The sequence below is a fragment of the Phocoena phocoena genome, chromosome 13 (genome assembly GCF_963924675.1).
Source record: "Phocoena phocoena chromosome 13, mPhoPho1.1, whole genome shotgun sequence".
Taxonomy (NCBI): Eukaryota; Metazoa; Chordata; class Mammalia; order Artiodactyla; family Phocoenidae; genus Phocoena; species Phocoena phocoena.
The window spans coordinates 26,740,721-26,767,034 of record NC_089231.1 but is presented as its reverse complement, the minus strand read 5'-3'; the positions used below and the strand labels follow the sequence as shown (position 1 = coordinate 26,767,034).

Genomic DNA, 26,314 nt, shown 5'->3' with positions numbered 1-26,314 from the left:
TCTCTTTTCTTTCTTTTGAAAATTCTGAATGGCTCACTGCCTGTGGAGAAACAGGAGTGCCCTCAATTAACTGCTACTTTTCAATCTGTTCAGCAGCTTAAACTTGAGCATCAGATCCTTCTAAGGCCAAAAGGATACTGCCTTCAAGTGCCAAATACATTAGTTACTCCCATGAGCCAAGTAATCAACTTAGGATCCCTGGTACATTTCTTTGGTTCAGCTGCAAGGCCCCCCTGCTCAGAGATCTTCCGCTCTTCCATCTCCAGCTCAGGCGTGGCCAATAGGCATCCAATACCTGCTCCAAAGTTTTAGAAGTAACTTAAGTCATAGAATCAAAATTGCTCGTGAGTCTTCCTGATATATGTCAGCAATTCTGTTAATTCATTGAAGAAAAAAAAAAAAGGAATGTGAATGTTTACTTTCATTAAATCTGTGCTCAATGATTTTACAGCAAAGAACGTATATAAGTGTTGCACACAAAATGAAATTAATTAAGACAAGTTATATACTGAAGTACAAAAACAAGTGTTTGACTTGGAAATTGAACTTTATTTACAAATGTTCTCCTATAGACAAAGATTCCATTCCACCCCCTTTAAAATATTATAACTAGTATTTCCCAGAAAAATCATTTACATTGTTTTAATCTTTCTGCATAAAACAGTATTATGGGATAAGCAAATATGGGATGGTCTAAGACATAAAAAAACAAAAGACAATTTATCCACCATGAATGCTCTACTGACTGACAGAATGAAGAATTACAAATCACACCCCTTAATGTGCTACTCCAAGAAACGGAAACGTGATAATTTGGGGAGGTAAATGCTTCACAATAAAGTCTTCTTACATAGTATGGTTTAATGGTGATTGTTTAGGATTGCTCCTGCAGGCTGCTATTTATGCTGATTTTAAAAAATAAGTCATCATTGTTAAAAAGGGCATAGACTTTTCTATACAGATTTTTTTTTTTACCTATGGAAATATGTAGATACTGACCTGGTCTCATCATTCAGGCCAATTAATAAAATAACAAACACATGAAAAGAACTTAAAACTTAAAAACACAATCATCATGTGACTAACCGACTTACAAAGTTAGAATTCTCCCAGAAATCAGAGTATTGCTCTTCAATAGTTACTACGAATTTGAATTTTTCATAGCTGAGACAGTATACAGACAAAATATTTAACCAAAGAGTTCAAAATAAAATAATCCAAATTTCCTATCTAACATTTTATATTTTAAAAATCCTTTAAATTTTATCTAGGAGGGTAATCATTCTTACATCATAGCTAAGTCACAAGGAACTTTGAAAAAAAAATTCATCCCTGAGAAGTCAAAGAAAGAAACCTCTAAAAACACAGAAGTGACAGTCCTGCACCCTTTTAACAATCTTTACCACAGCATGAACTTTTATCAGCAGTCAGCAATCAAATGTATTCCAATCTAGCCTCTGATGATCTGATCTTTTTGCAATAAAACTATAAGTGCAACATTTTAAAAAATCAGATAAATAGGGACTCTGGTTTTATTGGCAGGTTTACATTTTTGTCAAGTCCAAGGTCAGCCAGCTAAGATACGTATGTTCCAATAAAGACTGAAGTAATAACTTCTGCTGGCAGCTCTTCTCCTGTGTCTCCATTTCCTCCATTGATCTTCACCCAAATAGTAAAAGTAATATAATTGCAATTGAGTTTACTATTATCAATGGCACTGCAAAGAAAAAAAAACAAAACAGTTTTTTATTATTAAAAAATCAGAAAAAAATGAAGACATAGTTTTACTAGCATCCAGGAAGGATGGAAATACAGTATGTCATCAGAATCACATTGCAAATCCTTATAACAAAGTAACATTCAAACATGCACTGGATCATAAAATCCAAAACTTATTGTAAAGTGGGCTTGTGTGACTGGGGATAAGGGTCACACTGGTACAGGATCAATATGAAGTCATCTGTGGATAGTGCTGGTGCAGATCTGGGAACACAGAAGCATACTGGACCCAGGCAGAAGTAGACCCACACGGCTGCCAGTGACAACTGACGTTAGAAATACAGTGCAAAGAAGATTCTGTTGCTTCATCACTAAATTAAGAATGAAACTTATCATTCTACCCAAAGCTGTGATGAAATCAGCTAACAGAGAGAGAGATAGAGACCCTAATTTTAATGGTTTTAAATAAAAGGTTTTGAATTCTTGAGTTGCTCTAAAATATTTTCTAATAAAAATAGCAGATATGGGACCTGTATTTTTCTCTTGAAAGTCTTACAGGACTCTAGATGACTTTTCTACTTAGAAGCAAAAGAATTTCTAAAAAGTAAGAACACCGTTGTCTTTCAACTCTGAGAGGTGACATACAGGTAGCATACAAATATTACATCACTGAGCATTCCATCTGCATCAAATGGCTTAGATAGAAATAAGAGGCAAGCTAGGAAAGAAACTAGTAACTTTTAAATAGTAAAGCCAAGTTAAATATTATAGAAAAAAGTTCCCACTACAAAAATGGCACTCACACTTGGAAGTTTTGCTACTTAAATCAAACCACAAAATTAAGAGCGTTCCACTAGTTTTTCTTCTTACCTCTCATCACAGTTCTCACAGATCGAATAAGGTTCATTAGCTGAGATTTAATTCCTGGCTCTTCTTCAAATCCACCAATTCCCTGGTCTGTTCCCCAGCCAACTGCATAATATAAAGATGATTAGCTGTGATAAAATTTATTATGCACTCACCTTGCTCCCTCATTAGTCACCTTCTAAAGATGATTTTGAGCCTTGTTAGACATAAATTACATGACTTAAAAACTTGAGTATATTTTTTACTTTTGATAAGCAGCACAAACTCATTTAATTTCGATTTTGATTTTATAAAATAAACCAGTCTAATAAATTCTTCCATGGCACTGTATTCGGTAAAGATGACTGTTGTGACACCCTGATTGTTTTCCTTCTCTTTTTCTAAACTAACAAACAATATTTTTCAGGTCGGAATTGAAAACCAAAGCATATTGTCAAGTTGAATAATTAGCTCAATTCAGAATTCATAAAACCCGAAGTAATTATCAGTATAAAAGTGTTGCAGCTGAGCTTCACTATCTGTTCACCTGGGGAAATGTTAATGTAAACCTGGTCGCAGCTTGGTTACGCCTTCATAGCATGCTCTAACCTGACAACAGAGGCACATCTTTTTAACTTGATCATTCCTCTTCATTTCTCAATTTTGAGGTAAGGAATTTAGCCTATTATCTAACCCTAACCCCACTTATTTTCAGTAAATGAGTCTTTTACCTTCTATCATTTTCCTGGTAATATAAATCATTATTTCTTTACCTTTATCTGCTAATTCTTTTTTTATTGCCTTACGCATTCTTCTAGGGGCTTACATGTCCTCATTTCTGCAACATCCCTCTCTTGTCCTCATTTTAGGTCCACTTTTCATATCTCACATGACTGTATTTTTTTACTCTCATATAACTACAGGGCTTAATTAATTCCTGACATTTAACCCTTAAACTTGAAGACAGAACAAGTTTTTATTTTATACATGAAAGAACCATGTATCAGGTAACAAGATTTCACTTTGTTTAATCAACTTTTACTTGGTTGAAATAAAGGTTAAATAATGGTTGCTTGTTTTTTTTTTTAAATTTTTTGGTCACATCAACACTGAGATGTTGTGGTATAAAACTAATGTAAAATTCAAGTTCACAGCAGAGCTGATGTGTTTCACTCCCACTCACCCTTCAAGGCCTAGCTCACTTGTGCTTACAGCCTTCCCCATCCACAGGGCTGTCGCTCTTTTTTGAGCTCCCGCAGCACAACTTCTATCACAGTGGTTAATACCACAGCCTCTACTATCTCTTGCCAGACTCTCAACAGATGCCTCTGCAATTTCCTCTCGACTTCTTTCTCCCTTAAAGTGTCAGATCTTTCTAGCTCACAATGTGTGATGATTCCCATTGCCTACTGAGTGAAGTTAGAAACCCCTTAAATTGACATGCTAGCCTTGTATCCTACTACAACCCTCCAAGTAACTAGTGGTTAGTCAATTACCCACTAATTGCTATACACGTTAAAGGCAGCTTCTGAATCTAGGTTTGTCTGACTTCAATGTCAGGGCCTTTCCTAATTCCCTCCCCTGTCATAATAAACCTTACTCTTTGCTCCCCAAATAGTAACTACTGATTGTAAGTTACATTATAAATTCCTGGAAAACAGGAACTGAATTTAGTCTGTCTTTACCTTTCCCCTCTCCCCCACCCAGAGCAAGTACTTAGTAAATGTTTGTGGAATTAAACTGAATTTATAGCAGACCAAGTTAATTTTGGAATAAAGAAAGATAAGGTAAATCCTAAAATCACAGATAAAACTTCCAAAGAAACATGTTTCTTTATTTTTAAGACACACGAAGTGTAACCAATCATTCAATTGTAGCTTTGCGGGAGGGAGGAAGAAATCCTCCAATATTAAATGTACACATCTCTCCAAGATAAAAACAATCTCAGAAGATACACCTGCATCTTGCTTCCTACTTCTGCATCTACTTCTGTCTCCGAGAAGCAAATACACTTATGCTGTTTCTCCAACGCTGACTTTTACCATATAACAAGTTCTACTGTAAGTTCTTTCTCCCACATACCTGTCTCACTCTTCCAGGGAGCTCAATCAGCATTCTCCACTACATGGCAGTCCTCTTTTTGTAATCTAAGTTCAAAGATGTAGTACCAGCCTTTAACTACTTATAATGTGGTAAAAACTATTTCATAATAGTGTCTCTAGAAGGACATAAAACACAAAATGACCACCACCACCTGGTGTATCATTTTCCAAACCAGTTTAGTCTTACTCATACAAACCTACTTAACAACTCTGCACAATAAGAAAGCAGCCTGGTTTTGGTTAAACATATTGGTTACTGTAACGAAGGAGAAAGTTTTCCTTGACCCTCTTAGGGTCCCTGGCTATGTCCGAAAAATTAAACTGACAAAGACAGATTAACAGGAGAAAAGCACACAAATTTTATTAAGCTTTTACATGTACCCGGGAGTCTTCACAAGAAAATGAAGATCTGAAAAACTGACCAAAGCAGGAAGTTTTTCTACCTTTTAGACAAAAGAACAAATTTGTGAAGAATTAACAAAACAAAGGGGTTTGGGCTATGGGTAGGAAATGCAATAATGTCTGTTTATACAGTCTTCCTGGCCCTAAATTCCCTGTCTCTGGTGATGTCTCCTTTCCTCCTGGTACAGGAAGGATACCTTTCACATGGGAGATTTATCTCCTGCTTTCAAGAAAGAAGGGCCAGGGAGGGAGGAGGGCAGAGTGACCTCTCTGATTCTGGTGTTTTCTCTAACTCCTTCAGCGTAAGATATTCAACATGCCACGGTGCCTTATTGGGGGTAGCATGTCCTGAACCCCATCAATGGATACACACTTTTAGCTTTCTCCTGAAACCCTAGTAAAAATGACATTATGGCTTCCCTGGTGGCGCAGTGGTTGGGAGTCCGCCTGCCGATGCAGGGGATGCGGGTTCGTGCCCCAGTCCGGGAGGATCCCACATGCCGCGGAGCGGCTGGGCCCGTGAGCCATGGCCGCTGAGCCTGCGCGTCCAGAGCCTGTGCTCTGCAATGGGAGAGGCCACAACAGTGAGAGGCCTGCGTACCGCAAAAATAAATAAATAAATAAAAAATAAAGGGAAGAATAACCGACTTAGCAGAGAAGGCTGAAACCTAAACATCCAGGGAGCACACAATAAAAAACTGAGGTGAATCGTGCTGAGAACCCTGGAAACTTGAAAGAAACTTCAAAATGCCAGTGAGGGCGACAAAGCTGAGACACCGGAGGACTAATTGAAAAGTCTCCACAAGAGCAGTTAGCGCCGCTCCACCTTCCCCTCCCATCCCATCCCCTTCCCTAAACTGAACTGATAGGAAGAATGTCCCTCTCTTACACCCTCAGAAGACAGGAGGTTTACTCTCAGCAGAGACTGAAGCATGGAAGCTCTGGACCTGGGGACATCTAGGGAGGGTGGATTGAATTAAAGTCTGCAAACCTGAATGTCAGACTCCTGCCCACTTTCCTTGCTTGTGTCTCATGTAAGCCTGGAAATAAGAACACTTATATTCTGCAGACAGGAAGTTGTAAAATTACTCTGGAAATTGACCAGCTGCCCAAGAAGACTTCAGATACTCGGGGCTTTAATGAAACAGCGAACTTACAAAGAGGCCCACTGGTGAGCAAATCCCAACCACATACACGGAGCTTCCTAAGAGCCTCTCAGTGCTTTACTCTTTAGAATGAACTGACAGTCAAGAGGGAACAATTCTTAACGTGGAAAGACAGAACAAAACCAGAAAAGAAGACTTTGAGGAAGAGACAATGCAAGAAGTAGGAGTTCATTTTTTAAAAAAACAAACATCCTTAGAGAGAGAACAACTACTGTAGCTATAAACCCCAGAGAACAAGATGCTATAAAAAAAGGGGACATAAAAAAGAAGGAGTGGGACTTCCCTGGTGGTGCAGTGGTTACGAATCCACCTGCCAATGCAGGGGACACGGGTTTGAGCCCTGGTCTGGGAAGATCCCACTTGCCGCGGAGCAACTAAGCCCGTGTGCCACAACTACTGAGCCTGCGCTCTAGAGCCCGTGAGCCACAACTACTAAGCCCGCGAGCCGTAAGTACTGAGCCTGCATGCCACAACTACTGAAGCCCGCACCACGCCTAGAGCCCATGCTCTACAACAAGAGAAGCCACCGCAATGAGAAGCCCGCGCACCGCAGTGAAGAGAAGCCCCCGCTCGCCGCAACTAGAGAAAGCCCATGCAGAGCAACGAAGACCCAACGCAGCCAAAAATAAATAAATAGATAAATAAATAGATAAATCCATTATGTGATTTTTTTTCTTGTACATAAAGCATCGTTGTGGAGCACTAAAAGAAACAGCACGTTCTCTGCACTATTGCCAAGATAATGGCTAACCTATGTGTATAAATATAATAGCTCTCAGGTCAGGAATCACAAGAATAAGACAATGGGAACATAAAGTTATTTAGAAAACATTCATTGACTGATGGAATGAATTGTAAAGATGAAAGGACCCTTGTTGTCAGTCTACTGGAGGAGACAGAAAAGAAACTGCAGTGGTATATTACCCAAAAAATGGGTCAGAGATGGTTTCTGGGAAAGGCAAATGCCAGAAGTAGGCCTTAAAGGATAGGCTGAAGAGTTAGCCAGTCAAAGAAATGAAGTAAATCAAGGTCATCACAGGCAGAGAAAATAATGTGAGTAAAGGCTCAGCAGTGAAGAAGAGTATCATGGTAAAAAAGGTACACGGTAAATATTAGGGAAGGGTAAAAGAGGGGAAGGACAGAGAGGAAGGGAAACATTATGGTGGGTTTATAAGTCACACAAGGGAGTATGAATTTTACGTTGAAGGCTAGGGATACTGAAGAACTCAGAATTTCAGACACTGAGAAACACACTCAGCTTCCCATAGAAGGGAGAACAAAGAGAAGCAAAAATGGATGGAGTGTGACCAGTGAGGAGGTTACTATTAAAATCTAGGTAAGAAGAGTTAAGAGCTTATGTAAACAATATTTAACACAAAATATTTTAAAATTCTATCTTAAAACTATTCAGATATTTTAGAACAGTGGCTTATCCACTTAGTCAAGGCAATGTGGTGTTTTCCCTTAGTTCTGGAACGATATTCAAAACACATGCTCAAAATATTTCTGTACTATTTCTGGATAAATGAGGAAATGTGGAAAGCAAAGTTCTGGAGGGCAAAGTACTAATAATTCTAGGCCATTCCAATAGTTTGTGGCAGTGGTTGTCATCTAGGAGCACAAATCTCAATCATCTGTAGAAATTCTGGAAAAGACACACTGCTCAACTTCACTTCTGGGAAATTTGAACGCAGGTCTGGAGTAAGGTCTGGGCACTGTATTCTCTTTCGAAGTTGTTTTGGCTATTCTGGATCCCTTGAATTTCCTTTAGAACCCAACTTGTCAGTTTCTGCCAAAAGAAAGCCAACTGGGATTTGGATAGACATTGCATTAACTCTGTAAATCAGTAATATACTGATATCCTAACAATATTTAGTCTTCCAATCCATGAACATGGAGTGTTTTTATACCCATTAATTATCTTTAAAAACCTTTATTCTTCTTTAATTTCACTCAACAATGCCTTGTAGTTTTCACAGAATAAGACTTACACTTATTCTGTTAAATTTATTCCTAAGTATTTTGTTCTTTTTGATGATATTGTAAATGATGTTTCTTTAATTTCATTTTTGATTGTTCATTGTTCATGTACAGGAAAACAACTGATTGTTGTTTCTGATCTTGTATCTTGCAAACTTACTTAACTCATTTCTTAGTTCTAATAGTTTTACTGATTCCTTAGGACTTTCTATATACAAGATTATGTCATCTGCAAACAAGAGATTTACTTTTTCAACCTCACAATCTGGATGTTTTTAATTTCTTTTTCTTGTCTAATTGCCATGGATAGAATCTCCAGTACAATGCTAAAAAGGAGTGGCAAGATCCTTTTCTTATTCCTAGCTGGGGAAAGCACTTAGTCTTTCATCACTAAGCCTGTTAACTGGGGGGTTTTCAAAGATGTTCTTTATCAGATTGAGGAAGTTCCTTCCTATTCCTAGTTTGTTGAACGTTTTATCATGAAAGGGTATTAGGTTTTGTCAAATGTTTTTCTGCATCTATTATATCATGTGATTTTTATTTATTTTATTAATATGATGAATTACATTAATCGATTTAAAAATGTTAAACCAACCCTGCACTCCCAGGGTAAATCCAGTATTCTGTAGAGAATTTTTGTGTCTATATTCAGCAGATATTGGCCTGGAGTTTCTTTTCTTGTGCTGTGTCCGGTTTTCATATCAGGTTAATACTGGCCTCACTGCATGAGTTGGGATGTCTTCTCTCCTCTCTATTTCGGTGTTAAGTCTTTAAATGTTTGGTAAAATCCAGCAATGAAGCCTGGGTTTTTCTTTGTTCTAAGTCTTTAAGTTACTAACTCAATCTCTTTGCATGTTACAGGTCTAATCAGATTTCCTAGTTCTTAAGTCAGTTCAGTAGTTTGTAGTCTATCTAGGAATCTGTCTATTTCATCTAAGTCATCTAATTTGTTGGCATACAGTTGTTCACAGCATTCCCTTATAATCCTTTTCATTCTCTAAGGTAGTGATGTCACCTTTCATTCCTGATTTTAGTAATTTGAGTCTTCTTTCCTTTTTTCTTGGTCTAGCTAAATGTCTGCCGATTTTGTTGATCTTCTGAAAGAACTAGCTTTTAGTTTGTTAATTCTATTGTTTTTCTACTCTGTATTCCATTAATTTTCACTGTAATCTTTATCATTTCCTTTGTGTGTGTGTGTGTGTGTGTGTGTGTGTGTGTGTGTTGGAGAGAAGGAAGAGCTGGTTGTGGCCCAAATGCCAGAGATTCTCACTGCTCTTACTGAGCTTTAATAGATTTTCTTGGAGAAAAAAAAAAAGTTTTTTTCATTTGTTGTACACTCTTATGACAATTCCCAGAGACTTCAAATGTTCGTTTTTAAAATAATTTTCACTAGTTATAGTTGTTTTATTGGAAAGAGGGTCCAGTGGAGGTTCTCACACTACCATTGTGGAGGTGCTTTCCATTAATAATTGCATTTCCAAATAATTTGATTAAAACTGGGCAGAGGACTTGATTAGGTATTTTTCCAAAGAAGAAATAAAAATGGCCAAGAAGTACACGAAAAGGTGCTCAACATCACTATTCATCAGAAAAATGTAAATCAAAGCCACAATGAAATATCACGTCACACTTGTTAGAATGACTATTACCAAAAAGACAAGAGACAATAAATGCTGGCAAGGATGTGAAAAAAGGGAACCTTTGTGCACTGTTGATAGGAATGTAAATTAGTACAGCCACTATGGAAAGCAGTATGGAGGTTCCTCAAAAAATTTAAAATATAATAGAACTGCTATATGATCCAGCAATCCCATTTCTGGGTACTTTTCCAAAAGAGATGAAGTCATTATCTCGAGGAGATATTTGTACTCCCATGTTCACTGCAGCACTATTCACAATATCCAAGACATGGAAACAATCTAAGTGTCCAGTGACAGATGAATGGATAAAGAAAATGTGGTGTACATATATAATGAAATATTATTCAGCCATAAACAAGGAAAACCTGCCATATGTGACAACACAGATGGACCTTGAGGACATTATGCTAAGTGAAATAACTCAGAGGAAGACAAGTACCGTATTATCTCACTTATACGTGGGATCTAAAACCATCAAACTCATAGAAAGAGTAGTATGGTGGTTGCCACTCCAGGAGTGGAGTGGTAGGGGAAATGGGGAGATGTTGGTCAAAAGGCACTCATTTTCAGTTATTAGATGAATAAGCTCTGGGGATCTACTGTACAGCATGGTGATCCAACACTATTTACTTGTAAGTTGCTCTGAGAGTAAATCTTAAATGTTCTCACCACAACAACATTAACAACAAAATGATAATTATGTGAGGTGAAGGATATGCTAACCAGCCTTACTGTGGTAAGCATTTTGCAATATATACGTGTATCAAATCATCACATGTACATCTTAAACTTAGACAATGTTATTTGTTAATTAGATCTCAAAGCTGGGGGAGAAAAGAATGATGTCTCACATTTATAAACTGTTATATAGATACCCGCTTAATAGCCTCAGTTCTGCCACCTGGCCTGCAAAAGCCTTTTTTTTTTTTTTTTTCCGGTATGCGGGCCTCTCACTGTTGTCGCCTCTCCCGTTGCAGAGCACAGGCTCCGGATGTGCAGGCTCAGTGGCCATGGCTCACGGGCCCAGCCGCTCCATGGCATGTGGGATCTTCCCAGACTGGGGCACGAACCCGTGTCCCCTGCAGTGGCAGGCGGATTCTCAACCACTCCGCCACCAGGGAAGCCCAAGCCTACTATTTTTAATATGGCCCTTTCAGAAAAAGTTTGTTTCCTTCTAGCTTTGTTTTACCTTTCTCATTTAGATCTACAATGCTCTTGCAATTGGCTTATGTGTTTAGCCAGAGGCAGACGGTCAAGATTCACTTATTTCTTTTTGAATATCCAGTTAACCTAGAATCATTTATTGAAGGACCATCCTTTCTATCACACTCTACTGTTAACTTTATCATAAATTAAGTGTCCATATAAATATGTGTCTGTATTTGGATTCTCCACTCTGCTCCATTGTTCTATTGTCCAACAACCTTTTAGTAAATTTCTTTCTGTTTAATCAGGCAGAGTCAGCTTCTATTGCTTGCAACCAAGAACCCTGACAGGAATGAGTAATCTCAGGACTCAATCCTTGAACCTCTTCTCCCTCTGAGAAATAGCCTTCATTCCAGTGGTTTCAAATTACCAGCCAACACCAAAAATCCCCACGTGTAAATCCTTCCCAGACCTCCTCCCTTCTGGGCACCAGACCTGTATATGTAAATGCCTACATGATATCTCTACCTTGAAGCCTTAAAGGTACCTAAAAATAGGCTAATTCCTATTCCTATTCCAGGACTTAGCTTTAAATGCTATTTCCTTAGGAACTGATGCTGTTCTGATTCAACCAGGAGGTTATATTCCCATGGTTCTCACCCAGTTCTCTTCCTTCAAAGCATTTATCCTAGACTCAAGTATCTGTATAATTATTTATCTGTTCTACCATTAGACTCTAAGATATGAGAACAAAGATACTGTGTTATGCTCACTGCTACATCTTTTCCACCTAGCTCACAGTGACTGGCCTATTTGTTATAAGGAATGAAGAAAAACTTCCTGCCACCAAATTTGGGAACCTCCTCCTTCTCCAGCTAATCTTTCCTCCTTTTTCAATGAAGAAAGTATCCCACCTCCCACTTAATGCCATCTCCTCCATCTGTCCATCTGTGCCTTTGGACCCAACCCTATCCACCTTCTCAGAATCCTTGAGTTATCAATTACCTCATTTCTCTCCTGTACCTTTTATTTTTCTCTCATTACTAGATCTTTTCCCTTAGCAATTCCTTTTCTAACCTTTAATTATGAAAGTTTTAAAACATACCTATCACTCAGATTTAATAATTATTGATTTTTTGCCTACATGCTTCATCTTTCTTTCTGCTTGATTACTTTAAAAATAAATTACTGGTACTGAAATATTTCAGTATGCATTTTTATCACACTAACAAGATGTACAGTGATTCCTTAATATCATCTAGTATCTACTCCATACTCAAATTTCTTCAAATGTTACCAAAATATTTTTTACAGTTGATATGTTTGAACTAGAATTCAATCAAGGTCCACATGCTGCATATGAATATCTCCCTACATCTCTCTCTCTTTTTGTCTTTTTTTATTTTGTATATTTGCCTCAGTGGTCACTTCCTCCCCACTTATTTCATGGCATTGACTTATTGAAGAGACCTGACTAGTTCTCATTGTCGCTGCTGAGACCTAAAAAACAAAAATATCTCTGGGGCTTCCCTGGTGGCGCAGTGATTGAGAGTGCGCCTGTCTATGCAGGGGACACGGGTTCGTGCCCCAGTCCAGGAGGATCCCACATGCCGCGGGGCGGCTGGGCCCGTGAGCCATGGCCGCTGAGCCTGCGTTTCCGGAGCCTGTGCTCCACAACGGGAGAGGCCACAACAGTGAGAGGCCCACGTACCGCAAAAAAAGAAAAAAAAAAAAAGACATATCTCTGCATCCCCTTCCACCTACCATTTCATTTCCTCCAACTCAGTGATACATTTGTATAATTGTGCTGTCTCCATTCTATGACTTTCCACTCGCTCCTCCCCATTCCAACGTGGATTTTACCCACTGTTGTAACTGCTCTTACAGAATCACCAATGACCTCTACTACCCTGAATCCTCAGGACACGTTTCAGTCCTTATCTTGCTTGGCTTCTCAGAACATTCCACTGTTGCATTCTCTCTCCTGCTTCAAACACTCCTTGGCCTCTGTGAAATCCCACTGTCTAGATTTCCCTATCTCTCTGTTTTGCTCACTTATCAATTTCTCCTGTCAGCTCTTCTGAACATTAAATACTGGAAGAGATTTTAGGACTGTCCTGGTCAACAATTCTCCTTTGTAGTCTATTCCTTCCCTGAACAATTTCATCTCTTCACATGGCTTAATTTATCATCTGTGGTTGACAGACTCAAATCTCAGTCTCCACTCTGGCTCTTGCTTCTGGTCTATGGACTTAAGTCCAACTGACTATTCTATATCTCCACTTGGCGTATCTCACAGAAATCTCAATCTCAGCATGTGCGAAACTTCTTTATCTCTTCACCTTGTTACCTGCACCACCACCCACAATTTTCCACCAGTGCCAACTCAGTAAAGCTACTACCCTTCACTCAGTTGCTTAAACCAGAAAACCAAGAGAGATCTTTGACTTTTTCCTCTCTCCTCATTCCCAATGTCCAAACAGTAAATTCTGTCTTTTCTACGTTTAAAATATCTTCTGATTTGTACTAGTTTCCTAGGGCTATTATATCAAAGTGCCACAAACTATGTGGCTTAACACAATGAAAGTTTATTTTTTCACAGTTCTGGAGGCCAGAAGTCCAAAACCAAGGTGTTGGCAGAGTTGGTTCCTTTTCGGGGCTCTTGGGATAATGTCTATGCCTCTCTCCTAGCTTCTGGTAGTTACTGGCAATCCTTGGCATTCTCTGGATTGCAGATGCACCACTCATCTCTGCCTCTGTTGTCACATGGCCTTCTTCCCCCTGTGTCTGTATGTCTCTGTATCTCTCTCTCCCCATAGGGACACCTCACTGCACGTAGGGTCCATCCTTTTCCAGTGTGACCTCATCTTAACTTAATTTCACCTGCAAAGACGTTATTTCCAAAAAAGGAAACAAAAGTTAGGACTTTAATATATCTTTTAGGGGCATACAATTCAACCCACAATGTGATTCCTTCTACTTTTCTGGATAGCACAGTGGTGAAGAGATGAACATGAGTCAGACTGCCTGAACTGAACCCTAACTCTGCTGCTCTCTAGCTGTGTGATCTTAGGAAAGCTACAAACTCTTTTGTGTTTCTGGTCCCCATCTGTAAAGCAGGAATGGAAACAGTATTTGTCTCATAGGGTTGTTGTGAGGGTTACACAAGTTAATATGTAGAAAGCACTAGATACAGATCCTGGCACATGGTAAGTGTTAAGTGTTAGGTATCATTATTGTTATTATACCCATTCAACTTATATTATACCCACCATCTCTACTTGCCCTATTTGGAATGGTGCTTTCCACAGCCACTCTTCTACACTTCTGATCTGTTTGTTCTCCACACAGTAACCAGCAAATAACACAAATCAAGTCATGTTACTGCCCTGCTTACAACCTTTCCACACCAATTTTCACAGCAGCTCTTACTCATCACCTCCTGACCCTTTACCTAGTTAATGTTTACTGACTTATCTGATTTCGGGTGAGACACACTTCCTCCAAACTTTCAAAGATTCACAAGCTAGTATCTCCCAGCACTTCTGTTTTGTAACATTCTGCATACTTGTTATTGGTACTTGTTCAGTTTTTATTTAGATTAACTTTCATTAGGAGGGCAGGGCAACTGTTTTAACCTCAGTTTCGGCTGGCACACAATATGTGCTCAATAAATCTCTCCTGAAGGAAAAAATGAAACCAATAAATCTTGCTCATGGGTTTGAGTTTCAGTGATCTACACAGACATATTTGGTACGCTGTGACAAGTGATGCACATCACGCAGTATCCTGCCTTAATTGTGCCTCATGCAGAAAAAAGCAGTCTGCCCAGGTGGCAGAGGTCGCTGGATTGTGAGATCCCGGTAGGCATAACTTGGCTTCTCTGTATTCTCAGATTCTAGCCTGGCACATCCTAGGCACCCAATAAACTGTGCTGAATAAACTTTTCTTGGAACATGGATGACTGTATGTCGTGATAACCTCAACACGTCCCCTTTCCTCTTATCCCCAAAGCCCAGGAACCCCTATGGCCTTCCATCAGTTCATTCTGATTACCTACGCTCCAAAATGAACCACGCCCCTCCCTCTTTCACTGAAAACTCACACCCCAGGTTTTTGACAATTAAAAGCGGTCACAGAGAAGGGTACTAAATTCCTAACCTAAACTGGACGCAAGCAGGGGCGTTTCCTGGCTCATCCCCGCCTTCCCCCATCCCGACACGCAGGGTCCGACACACAGTGGGCGTCTGTTGAACAATCTTCACCCCACTGAACAATCTTCACTCCACTGGTGACACAAAAGTGGCTCGGCTTCTCCACCCAAGGAAGGGCCCCAAGAGGCGAGCCCTCGGCCGCCCGTCTGTCCCGGCCCAAATGGTCCACTCACGCGGCCCGACTCGGGTCTGCGCCCCCGGAGCTCGCTGCCGCCCCCTCGGCCCGCCCCCGCGGCCCCACTCACTGTTCTTGAGGAATCGCTCCTCGTGCAGCACGGCAATGGCATTGACGCACAGCAGGGCCGCCTGTAGCAGCGAGTACAGCGTAAAGGCCATGGCCAACCGCCCCGAGGCCCAACCGATCCCCTTCCCTCAGCGACAGGGAACGTGGCGCCGCCACGGCCGGCGCTTCTTACGGCAGCCGACGAGGCCCAAAACGCGTTCTGAGAAGCTCCGCTCCCATCTGACTAAGACCCGCCCCACGCTCACATCAGCAAGGCCTGTAGAGCTGCGCTGTCCAATGCAGCAGCCAGCAGTACTGAACCCTTGAATTGTGGCTGGCCCGAACTGAGGTGTTGTAAATGTAAAATACATAGGACGAAAACAAGAACGTAAATAAAATCTCCCAATAATTTTAAAATGTTGATTACAAGTTGAAATATTTTGATTAGGTAAATAAAATAATTACTAACATTAATTTTTACTGTTTATTTCTATATACTTTTTTAAAACTGTGTCTATGAGGTTATTGATAATAGCATGTGAGTCTTGTCCAATAGATGCTCCTAAGATGCTCCATTAGATGCTCCTAAGCGCTGTATGAGATGTTAATAAGTAATTCCTATTTTACAGATGGAAAAAAGGAAGGCTTTGGCAAATAAAGTTTTTTTAAAAATTAAACTAGGGCTTCCCTGGTGGCACAGTGGTTGAGAGTCCGCCTGCCGATGCAGGGGACGCGGGTTCGTGCCCCGGTCCGGGAAGATCCCACATGCCGCGGAGCGGCTGGGCCCGTGAGCCATGGCCGCTGAGCCTGCGCGTCTGGAGCCTGTGCCCCGCAACGGGAGAGGCCACAACAGTGAGAGGCCCGAGTACCGCAAAAAAAAAAAAAAAATTAAACTAAAATAACATGTGTTGGGCTGTACCCCATAGTCCTGTAAGGCTGTAGTTGTCCAGGTTCAAGACCAAAGGAAGAGCCCGGAGTCAGCAACAGAGACATGATTTAATGGATGGGGGGTGTGTATGCGGGGAGGATCTACATGTCGGAAGCAAGATCCTGGAGCGACACCCCATGGCAGGCAGGACATGGTGGCAGTTTTTGCTCTTGGGGTCGGGGTGGGGGAGCATGAAGATTACCAGTTATAGGGGGGCAGTGAGGCACAGTCACTAGCTGGGGAAGGGGCAAGTATGTAGGAAGATCAAGGTCAGTCATGTAAGCAGGGTATAGGTGAAGCAGGCACTGGTCAAGTAGGGGATGTACAGAGAGCAAGAGAACAGCCATGTTGAGTGGCCTGACCACACAACATGTCTTAAAATTACTCAGTGAGAAACATTCTCTCCTTGATCAAACTCTAGCAGGCCCTCTGAGCCCTCATCTCGACCATACTTCAACCTTGGCTTGTAAAAACTACAGATTCTCAACACAAATGATTTCATCCACTCCCCTACCCCTATGTTAAAAGACTTTAACATAGTTTCTAACAGCTCAAGTCATCCCTAGGATGACCCTAGACCCCCTTAAAGTGCCTGCCTAAAAAGCTCAAGGCTCCCCAAAGAATGTACTGTTTGTTCTAGTCAACTCCTGAAAATAGGCCCCTGACCATCCTTTCTTAGAGCATTTATTAAAATATATTTACAATTGTGAATCTTTCCTCTATCCCTTTGAGATATATATGTAGCTCCTACAGTTCACGGGTGTCTTTCTCAAGGACCTGAAAGCCATTCCTTTAAAATGTAATCACCAGGAAGGATAGAGCCTCTGTCTCCCAGTCTCTGTATGAAGGAAGAATACTAATTTTGATAATTGCAGCTAATAGACACAGCATTTACACTGACCACCCCTTGGTAATTTTTCCACTTCCCCAACTCTACTGAGCCCCTGCTCACCTCCCTTTCTACTCCCTCATTCTCCCTTTAAAATGCCCAGTCACTTCTGTACAAATCGAAATTGCAAGAGTATATTACTGATTAAAATCTGTCTTACCACTCTAACTGATGTCCAGCTTTATTTATCTTTGACAGCAGCACTAAGAGGCTGAGTCCAATCATGTTACATTTTAGATATTTTTTGAGAGCAAATATACAAAGTAATCATCTCCTGAACTTCTCAGTTTCCCCTAAAAAAAGGGGAAAAGCCGCACATTAGACCCAGAAAGGACTTTGGAAGCCTGTGTGTTGCAGCTGCTGGAAGAGACATTAGCCAAAAAAAAAGAATAATTAGTTAAACTCCCAAGAAGAAATTAAGCTTAAATAGGCCAACTAGTTAGTGCCTACAGGGAAGAAGAGATGTATCGCTTCCCACAGATGTACATAAACACTATCTCCAAAATTGGCCCTAAGTGCAAATCAGGTAGGGAGAAACACAGGAAGACAAAGTAAAGGGAATAAAAGAAACAACAGGATGCCAACAAATCCTCTGGCTTTTCAAGGCCCACAAAACCCTAGATACTAAAGACAGAGAAGGAAGGTTGTTCTTGTAAGTGGACAGTGACAATTCCAGGATTTCTACACTGGGCTGGGTGGCAGGAGGGGGTACCTGGGGGCCTTGTTTGGAAGCTTTGGTTGAGCAGTGACTTACAGTTTTTACTAGATTTATACTTACTGAAGAGGGGATAAAGAGGGATGACTGGAGATTATGGGGATGGATGGAGCGGAGGTGAGAGAAAAGCATCCCATAGTCACACCTTTCTGTCACCAGCCACTGGGTTACAGCTCACACGATCTGATTCTTTTATTGTCAAAAGAATCAGGTTAACCTCTGTGGGCCTCTGTTACATCATCTATAAAATTAGGCATCATCTATAAAACTAGGGCTCCTTCAGCCCCCAAAATCTCTAGATCTAGCAAAAGCAGCTTAAAATATAAATAGTGTACAAGTACTTCTACCATGTTATCTGATTCATTACTTTTCAAAAATCCAGACTTGTAGCCTAAGCTAGTAGCAGCAGATTATATCCTTAAAAAGAATTGTTCCTCTGATCTCTGTACTTCCAAGAAAATTCAAATTCTAGAATTTGAAAATGTATTTATAAAATAGTTGTCTCAGTTAAAAAAAAATCCATCCCCAAACAAAGAACTGGGTAATGCATAAAATATTCTGCATATTAGTGGCTTGAAAAAAATTACTGGCTATGGCCTATTTAAAATTAGAGCTTGTTACTTGGTGCTGAGCTTCTGATGTCTGTATGATACGTTTTCATGCGTCCATGTTAGATATCCTATCAGACAATTCTACTGAGGATGAGTGTTTTTCCAGTTTTAGACACAAATGTCTCCTTATCATTTTCTTCTTCGAGTTTTGTTTTGCTTTTTTCTCTTCAGACTGTTAGATGGCACAAGTTGGCACCCTGGACCATCTTGCTTCAGACTTTCTTTGTAACTAGTAATATAGAGTCCATGTTTTTATTCCGTTGACAAGAATCAAAGAATGGATGCCTTCAATGAAGTTCCTTTAGGCAAGGGGGAGCAGTGGTTAAGATTACGTCTAGGTAATACATTTGGCCACTGATTAAATGTGGGGAGCAGGGTAGATACAGAATTCAAGCTTATCTTTTAAAGTTAAGATGGCTCAAGATGGAGTCAGTCCTTGGACTTGTGAGAGACTGCAATAATGAACTCTATTTTTTACCCTTTCCTGTATCAATGCCTTTGTCTTCCCATTTGGCTGGTCCTTGACTTTAGGTTCAACTATGTGACTTGCTTTGGCCAATAGAATGAGGCAGAAGTAATGCTGTGCCAGCTCTAACCCTAGCCCTCAAAAGGCCTTATATATTTCTCCTTTCCTTAGGTCTAACCCTAGACCTCAAAAGGCCTTATATATTTCTCCTTTCCTTAGGTCTAACCCTAGACCTCAAAAGGCCTTATATATTTCTCCTTTCCTTCTTATGCTTCTGACATTGCCATGAAAAATAACAGCAACAACAAAACCTAGTCCACTAGTTCTAGGAGAAGGATGAGAGCCATTTGGAGCAGAACCAAATCACCCCAGTCTAGCCCAGCCTAGATCAGCAAACCCTCACCCAACCACAGATCCATGAGAATAAATGATTGTTTTAAGTCACTAAATTTTGGGGTTGTTCTTTCCACAGTATTTTTGAAGGAAGAGATCTCTATCTACTCCGTTGGTGATCTAATTTATTCTAATAGCTTTAAAACATTTACATACTCTGAAGACTCCCACGTTTATATCTCCTACCCAGAACTCACCCATGAACTCTTGGCTGATATTTCCAGCTGACCACCACTTAGATCTAATACATATCTCAAATTTACCTTGCCCCAAACTGAACTCCTGATTTCCTTCTGAAACCTGCTTCTCCTGCATCCCAGCTCAGATAATGGCAACTCCATTCTTCTAGCTCTTTCTCTCATACTCTATACACAATCCATCAGCACCTTCTTTTGACTTGAACTTCAACATACATATATCCAAATCTGGCTACTTCTCACCTTCTCTACCACTAAAACCCCGATCCAACTCACCATCATCTCTTGCATGGAGTACTGCAATAGCTCCTAACAGGTCTCTGTGTTTCCCCCTTTCCTCTCTACAGTTTATCCTCCCCAGAACAGCCCAAGTACTTCTTCTAAAACCAAGTTAGAAAAGCAATTTATTTGTTGAGAGGATGGAGTCATTTGTCCTGTAGAACTTTCCACATTCTGGATTTTTCTGATTGCATCCCCATCGTTCTGGATGACTTAAATGCTGTGCACAGTACCCGAATCATTTGTGAAAAATAAAAACACTTGCTGATTGAAGAAAATAGTCACTATATGAACTGACTAAAACCTTTTACTAACTCAATGAAAAATAGCAGGTATGTGATAAAGAAAAAAATTTCACAAGTCAGATCTTAGAATAATTCTTCAATAAACGTGTTGGCTACTCTCTTTCCATGCCTATTTTTAAATTTTAGCATTTCTATTTCTGCATTAATTAAAAAATAGCTCATTAAGATAAGGATTAAACATGTTATTTATTAAATATTTAGATTCACCATGAAGAATAAAAATGGATTATTGGTTTTTAACATTTTTATCCTAATATATTTTAATAGACATTTATTTTATTGTTTATGTCTGAGATATGAATCAGTGATGGCTGAGGTAGGTTTGCTTTTAATCCTGCTACTTACAGTGGCTACCTTGAGTTTAAATGAGTTTATGGCAGCAGTATTCACCCAAATGGATTCTATTTGAGGTAAGCATTGGACTAAAATAGGAAAATCCCGCAAGATGAGCCTCATTCATGTTTATGGATTCATACAAGCTATTCCTGGTATGAGACTCAAATAAAACCATTTGCAAGCTGAAGCCTTGTGCATTGTGAAGTGTTTCTGGAAATAGGGTTCTTGGAAATAGAAAGTTTCTTTAAAAAATAAAAATAAGTCACTGTATCTATTTTTAAAGGGAATTAATCCTGAATGGCTGCATATAGTTGACTAGTTCTATTTTTAAAAATCTGAGTAAATGAAAGCAGCATAAAAAGACTAGAGAAACCAGTTACTCAAATGTATATCATTCCTTCCCTCATTCATTCATTTTTCATTCTTCTACTCAAGGAGAATTTATTGAGCTTATATAAGATGTACTTTACATTGTACAAGGGCTAGGGTAAGATGCAGTAGGCTAAGCACAAGTGGTAATCAGATATCCTGCTCTGATGAAAATCATCAACCAGTAAGAAAAATGAGCCATAGAATGCAAGGAGTTACAAAGCATTAAGTGCTCAGTGCTTAAAATGAAGGGAAAGTGAGAATAAAAGGTAGTTTGGAACAGTGTCTCCCAAATTTAGCAGATCATCAGAATTACCTGGGAGCTTTTAAATATATATGCATTTCTACTAGTTCAAGATGGCACGTAAAGCACATGTATTTCTCTTCACTATTTCCTAAACTCCATTAAATTATAAAGGAATAAAAAGGTGACATACATTTCTAACAGTAAAGATACAGAGGAACATAAGAAATTTCAACAATCTCTGGAAGACAAAAAATAGAAGGAAGCATATCAATGAATGACACTCAGTGGATAAAGCTGTAGCCAAGAACGAACCATGAAAGGGTTGCACGGAAGTGGAAGTTACTGTCCTGAAAATTTCACGAAAGCTCTTGATTCAGAGGTACACCAGAGATCCAGAAGGAAAATTGGGGCTGAAAACAGATGGATTGACTGATGATCTATTTATGAAGTAGTCAACTTTCCCAGCCTGACTCCCAAACTACTTGAACAATATAGCGAACAGTCTGCATTCGCCCCTGGGCAAGACTGAAAGTACTTTCCTCTTAGGAAATTAAACTACTTGAGGAGAGCTAAGGCTTCTAATGTGCATAGTGCTGCTCTAGTGTAGGGCCATTCTTATTGTGACATTGGGGAGGCTGTTAGCTTGATGACTGATTCCTTAGTAGTTGGGTCTACAGCTGAGCTGCTGATTACATACTTTTCCAAGTACATAGAGCTTCTAGTTAGATATTTCTCCCCACACCATTATGCAAGTAGTCACTCGAGTTCATTATTATTAAATATAAACAGGCAACCTGGACATGATGAAAACCAGCAACATGGAGAGGGAAGATTAAAATGAAAAATCAGTAAAACTGACTTCAGGAGAAAATGAGATAATTCAGTAAAAAAAAGACCAATTAGTGATAATGAAAGTGATTTGAAAGGCATTTAAACAGAGTCTCCCACCCACCCACACACACAGAAATTTCTATACAAAAGGAAGAATCAGAGGAAAAGAATGAATTCTTAAAGTTAAAACATGATAGCCCTCCAAAAGGGTTTATTGGAAGATAAAGTTTCAAGAATATTCAAGAATATAGAAAAAAAATACCATAGAGACAGGAAGTATGAGACAGAAAGAAAACATAGGAGAAGTGAGTTTCATAAAGACAGAAATGCAGGATAGGAAATAAAAACAAAAATCAAAAATTTCAGAGATGAAAAGTACATGAATGTTCAGACTGAGAAGACTTACTAGATACTTAATAGTTTAAATGCTTAAGAAAAACCTGGACCCACCTTCATGAAATTTCAAAGCTTATTAAATCATAAATCTTAAATTTCAAATCCTATTAAAAGAAGATTCTAAAAGATTCAAGGGAGGGAGAATGTTATCTATAAAGAAATGAGAAACTGATTACCACTAAATTTAGAAGACAATTATGTGCTTCTTTCAAGGTTTTGAAAGAAAATAATTTGGAGCCTAGTATTGTATAGCCAATCAAACCATCTATTAATGGTGAGGGCAAGATAAAGATTTTAAAAACAAAGGCAAAACTAACATTTTCTAAACAAAACTCTTTTTAAGAAATATTTTTAAATGTACAAAAGACTCAGAAAGCTTTTGCCTAGTCAGTCAACAAATATTTACTGAGTATCTATTTTGGCATTATTTTAGGCAATAGACATACAACAATAAACATGACAGAGACCCTGCCCTCAAGAAACTTATGTATAGATAATTTTCTAGAATCCTTTTGGAGAAAGTTATTTGAAGATGTACTCCAGCAACAGATTGGTAAAAAACAAAAAGTTATAAGAATTGACCAAGCTAAACTAAGCGGTCAACGAAAAAAACCTAAGATGAATGGTATGCCATAGTTCTAAAAAGCATTGATAAATTCTAAAAATAAATTCTATGTAATAGATAAAATGAGAATCAGCTGGAAGATAGAAGTGATCAGGTGTGGTATTGATCATTAGTGTTCAGCAATACTTAGTTTGATCCTTCCTACGTACACAACATGTCTACATTTCTCAGTGTTCCCTACAGTTAGGTGGGACTGTGTAATTGAGTTCTAGCCAATGGAACTGAATTTCATTTTCAGGTCAAGGCAGTTAAGAGACAGGGGACTTTCTGTTTGATCTTTTTTTCCCTTTGGTAGCTGGATGGATAGACTGAAGCCAATGGAGATCTCCAAAGATCTCAGGGTTGTTAGAGCCACAGCATAGAAGGAAACTTTCTCCTGTTCCACTGTGGACTGTGATATGATCAAGAATTAAACTTTCATAATATTAATCCACTGGCCAAGTGAGATATCAGGTTTTTATTTGTTAGTGCAACATTTCTTAATCTATCCTAACTAAAAATATAGTGAAGAAGAAGGAGGAGGAGGAAGAGGAGGAGGAGGAAGAGGAGGAGGAGGAGAAGGAGGGAGAGAAAGAAAGAAAGAAAGAAAGAAAGAAAGAAAGAAAGAAAGAAATAGAAAGAAAGAAAGAAAAAATAAAAAAGAAAGAAAGGAAGAAAAAATAAGAAAGCAAGAGGGAAAGAAAGAAAGGGGGAAGAAAGAAAAGGTACCCTTTTCTCTCAATAAGAAATATAATCAAGACTCAGCAAAATAAAATGCAGACCAACAAACTCATGATACAGTATAATGTCAAGTTGAATGTGGCCATTTGTGAGGGCAGAAGCTAGGTTCCCAGGAGCAAATAAATCCACAAAGAATTAAGAAAAAGAAATTGGGAGTGACAGGAAGGAGAAAGAAGGCAACTGCTTAAGGAAAAGGCAGAGTTCAAGAACTGTGGTAGGTTCATTTATTCTCAAATACGTGGCACTGTGCAAACTACCGTCAGAGTCATCTGTTGGTGTTGGTGGAGTTAACCTTCTTTGTATCTGGAGCAAATCTCCATACTAGATGGAGGTTTGAAAGTCAAGAAGCATCCGTATGTATAAGCAGAGGACAGATAGAGACTATGAAGAGAATAAGTGGGGTGGGAGAGAGGAGTGTTAATAATGAAGGGAGCACGGCTCAGAAAGAAGATTAGCTTGGTTGGCCACATTTCTGTAAAGTGAGGCTTCCCCAAATTCTGATAGTTCTCTACAAACCTATATACAAGCTTAGATCATTTAAGACATCCAAGTTATCTGCATTAGAAAACACTTATGGAGCAGCTGCATTTATCCAGCCAAGAGGAGTATGTTGTAGGATCAGGACAGTTTGCTCCTGCCTTAAAGGAGATTACAGTCTCATTGGGCACACATAAGATAGAGCGAGTAATAAGAAATCCAAGGCAGTACATAAGAAAGGCCAAGTGACTGGTGCAGAAAACCAACTACCCTTAAAGCTTTTAGAGGAGGGAGAAAATCTGAAGGTTCAGAGCCAGAGCCAGGGGTGGGCTTAAGTTGCTGAACCTTGAGGATTAGACAGAGTTTAGGCAAGAAGAGAGAAAGGAAGAAGGGTCTTTCAAGTGGAGAAATGGTTTCAGCAAAGGCAACAAGGTAGGAATTGGGAGCCAATGTAGGAAAACAGTCCTGCTACAAGATGGCAAATGTAGGTTGGGTCCAAATTACAGGTTTACCTCAGAGATACTGTGGGTTTGGTTCCAGACCACTGCAATAAAGTGAGTCACACAAATCTTTTTGGTTTCCTGGTGCATATAAAATTTATGCTTACACTATACTGTAGTCTATTAAGTATGCAATAGCGTTATGTCTAAACAAATGTATATACCTTAATTAAAAATGCTTTATTGCTAAAAAATGCCAACCATCATCTGAGCCTTCAGCGACTCATAATATTTTTTCTGGTAGAAGATCCTGCATCAGTGTTGATAGCTGCTGACTGTTCAGGGTGTGGTGGCTGCTGAACATTGGGAAGGCTACGGCAATTTCTTAAAACAAGACAACAATGATGTTTGCCACGTTGATTGACTCTTCCTTTCATGAATGATTTCTCTGTAGCATGCATTTTACCCATAGTAGAACTTTTTTCAAAATTGGAGTCAACCCTTTCAAATCCTGCTGCTGTTTTATGAGCTAAGTATATGCCATATTCTAAATCCTTTGTTGTCATTTCAACCAGATGCTTATACAGCATCTTCACCAGGAGTAGATTCCAGCTCAAGGAACGACCTTCTCTCCTCATTCATAAGAAGCAACTCCTTATCCGTGAAAGTCTTATCATGAGATGGCAGCCATTCAGTCACATCTTCAAGCTCCACTTCTAACTCTAGTTCTCTTGCTATTTCTACCACACCTGCAGTTACTTCCTCCATGGAAATCTTGAACCCCTCAAAGTCATTCATAACAGCTGGAGTCCATTTCTTCTAAGCTCCTGTTAATGTTGATATTTTGACTTGTTCCCTGGAAAATCATGAGTGCTCTTAATGGCATTTAGAATGGTGTGTCCTTTCCAAAGGTTTGCAATATACTTTGTCCACATCCATTGAAGAAATCACTAACTAAGGCAGCTAGAGCCTTATTTTTATTTTTAAACACCTTTACTGGAGTATAATGCTTTACAATGTTGTGTTAGTTTCTACTGTATAACAAAGTGAATGCATACATATATGTATGTATATATACATACATATCCCCTCCCTCTTGCGTCTCCCTCCCATCCTCCCTACCCCATTGCTCTAGGTGGTCACAAGGCACCAAGCTGATCTCCCTGTGCTATGCAGCTGCTTCCCATTAGCTATCTGTTTTACATTTGGTAATGTATATATGTCAATATTACTCTCTCACTTCGCTCCAGCTTACCCTTCCCCCTCCCCTTGTCCTCAAGTCCATTCTCTACATCTACGTCTTTATTCTTGTCCTGCCTCCAGGTTCATCAGAACTATATTTATAGATTCCATATATACACGTTAGCATACTGTACTTTCTGACTTACTTCACTCTGTATGACAGGCTCTAGGTCCATCCACTTCACTACAAATAACTCAATTTCGTTTCTTTTTATGGCTGAGCAATATTCCATTGTATATATGTGCCGCACCTTCTTTATCTATTCAGCTGTCTATGGACACTTAGGTTACTTCCATATACTGGCTATTTTAAATAGTGCTGCAATGAACATTGTGGTACATGACATTTTTGAATTATGGTTTTCCCAGGGTATATGCCCAGTAGTGGGATTGCTGGGTCATATGGTAGT

General features: G+C 39.4%; 1 protein-coding gene across 1 annotated transcript; it reads right to left on the bottom strand.

Moving 5' to 3' along the window:
- Nucleotides 1–528: 528 nt before the first annotated feature.
- Nucleotides 529–15,638, bottom strand: IER3IP1 (immediate early response 3 interacting protein 1). The gene is made up of 3 exons (XM_065889746.1): nt 15,461–15,638; nt 2,590–2,691; nt 529–1,717 (listed from the first exon to the last, which is right to left on the bottom strand). The coding sequence occupies exons 1-3, from the start codon at nt 15,549–15,551 to the stop codon at nt 1,662–1,664; spliced, it is 249 nt and encodes an 82-aa protein (XP_065745818.1). The 5' UTR covers nt 15,552–15,638; the 3' UTR covers nt 529–1,661.
- Between the last annotated feature and the right edge of the window lie 10,676 nt (nt 15,639–26,314).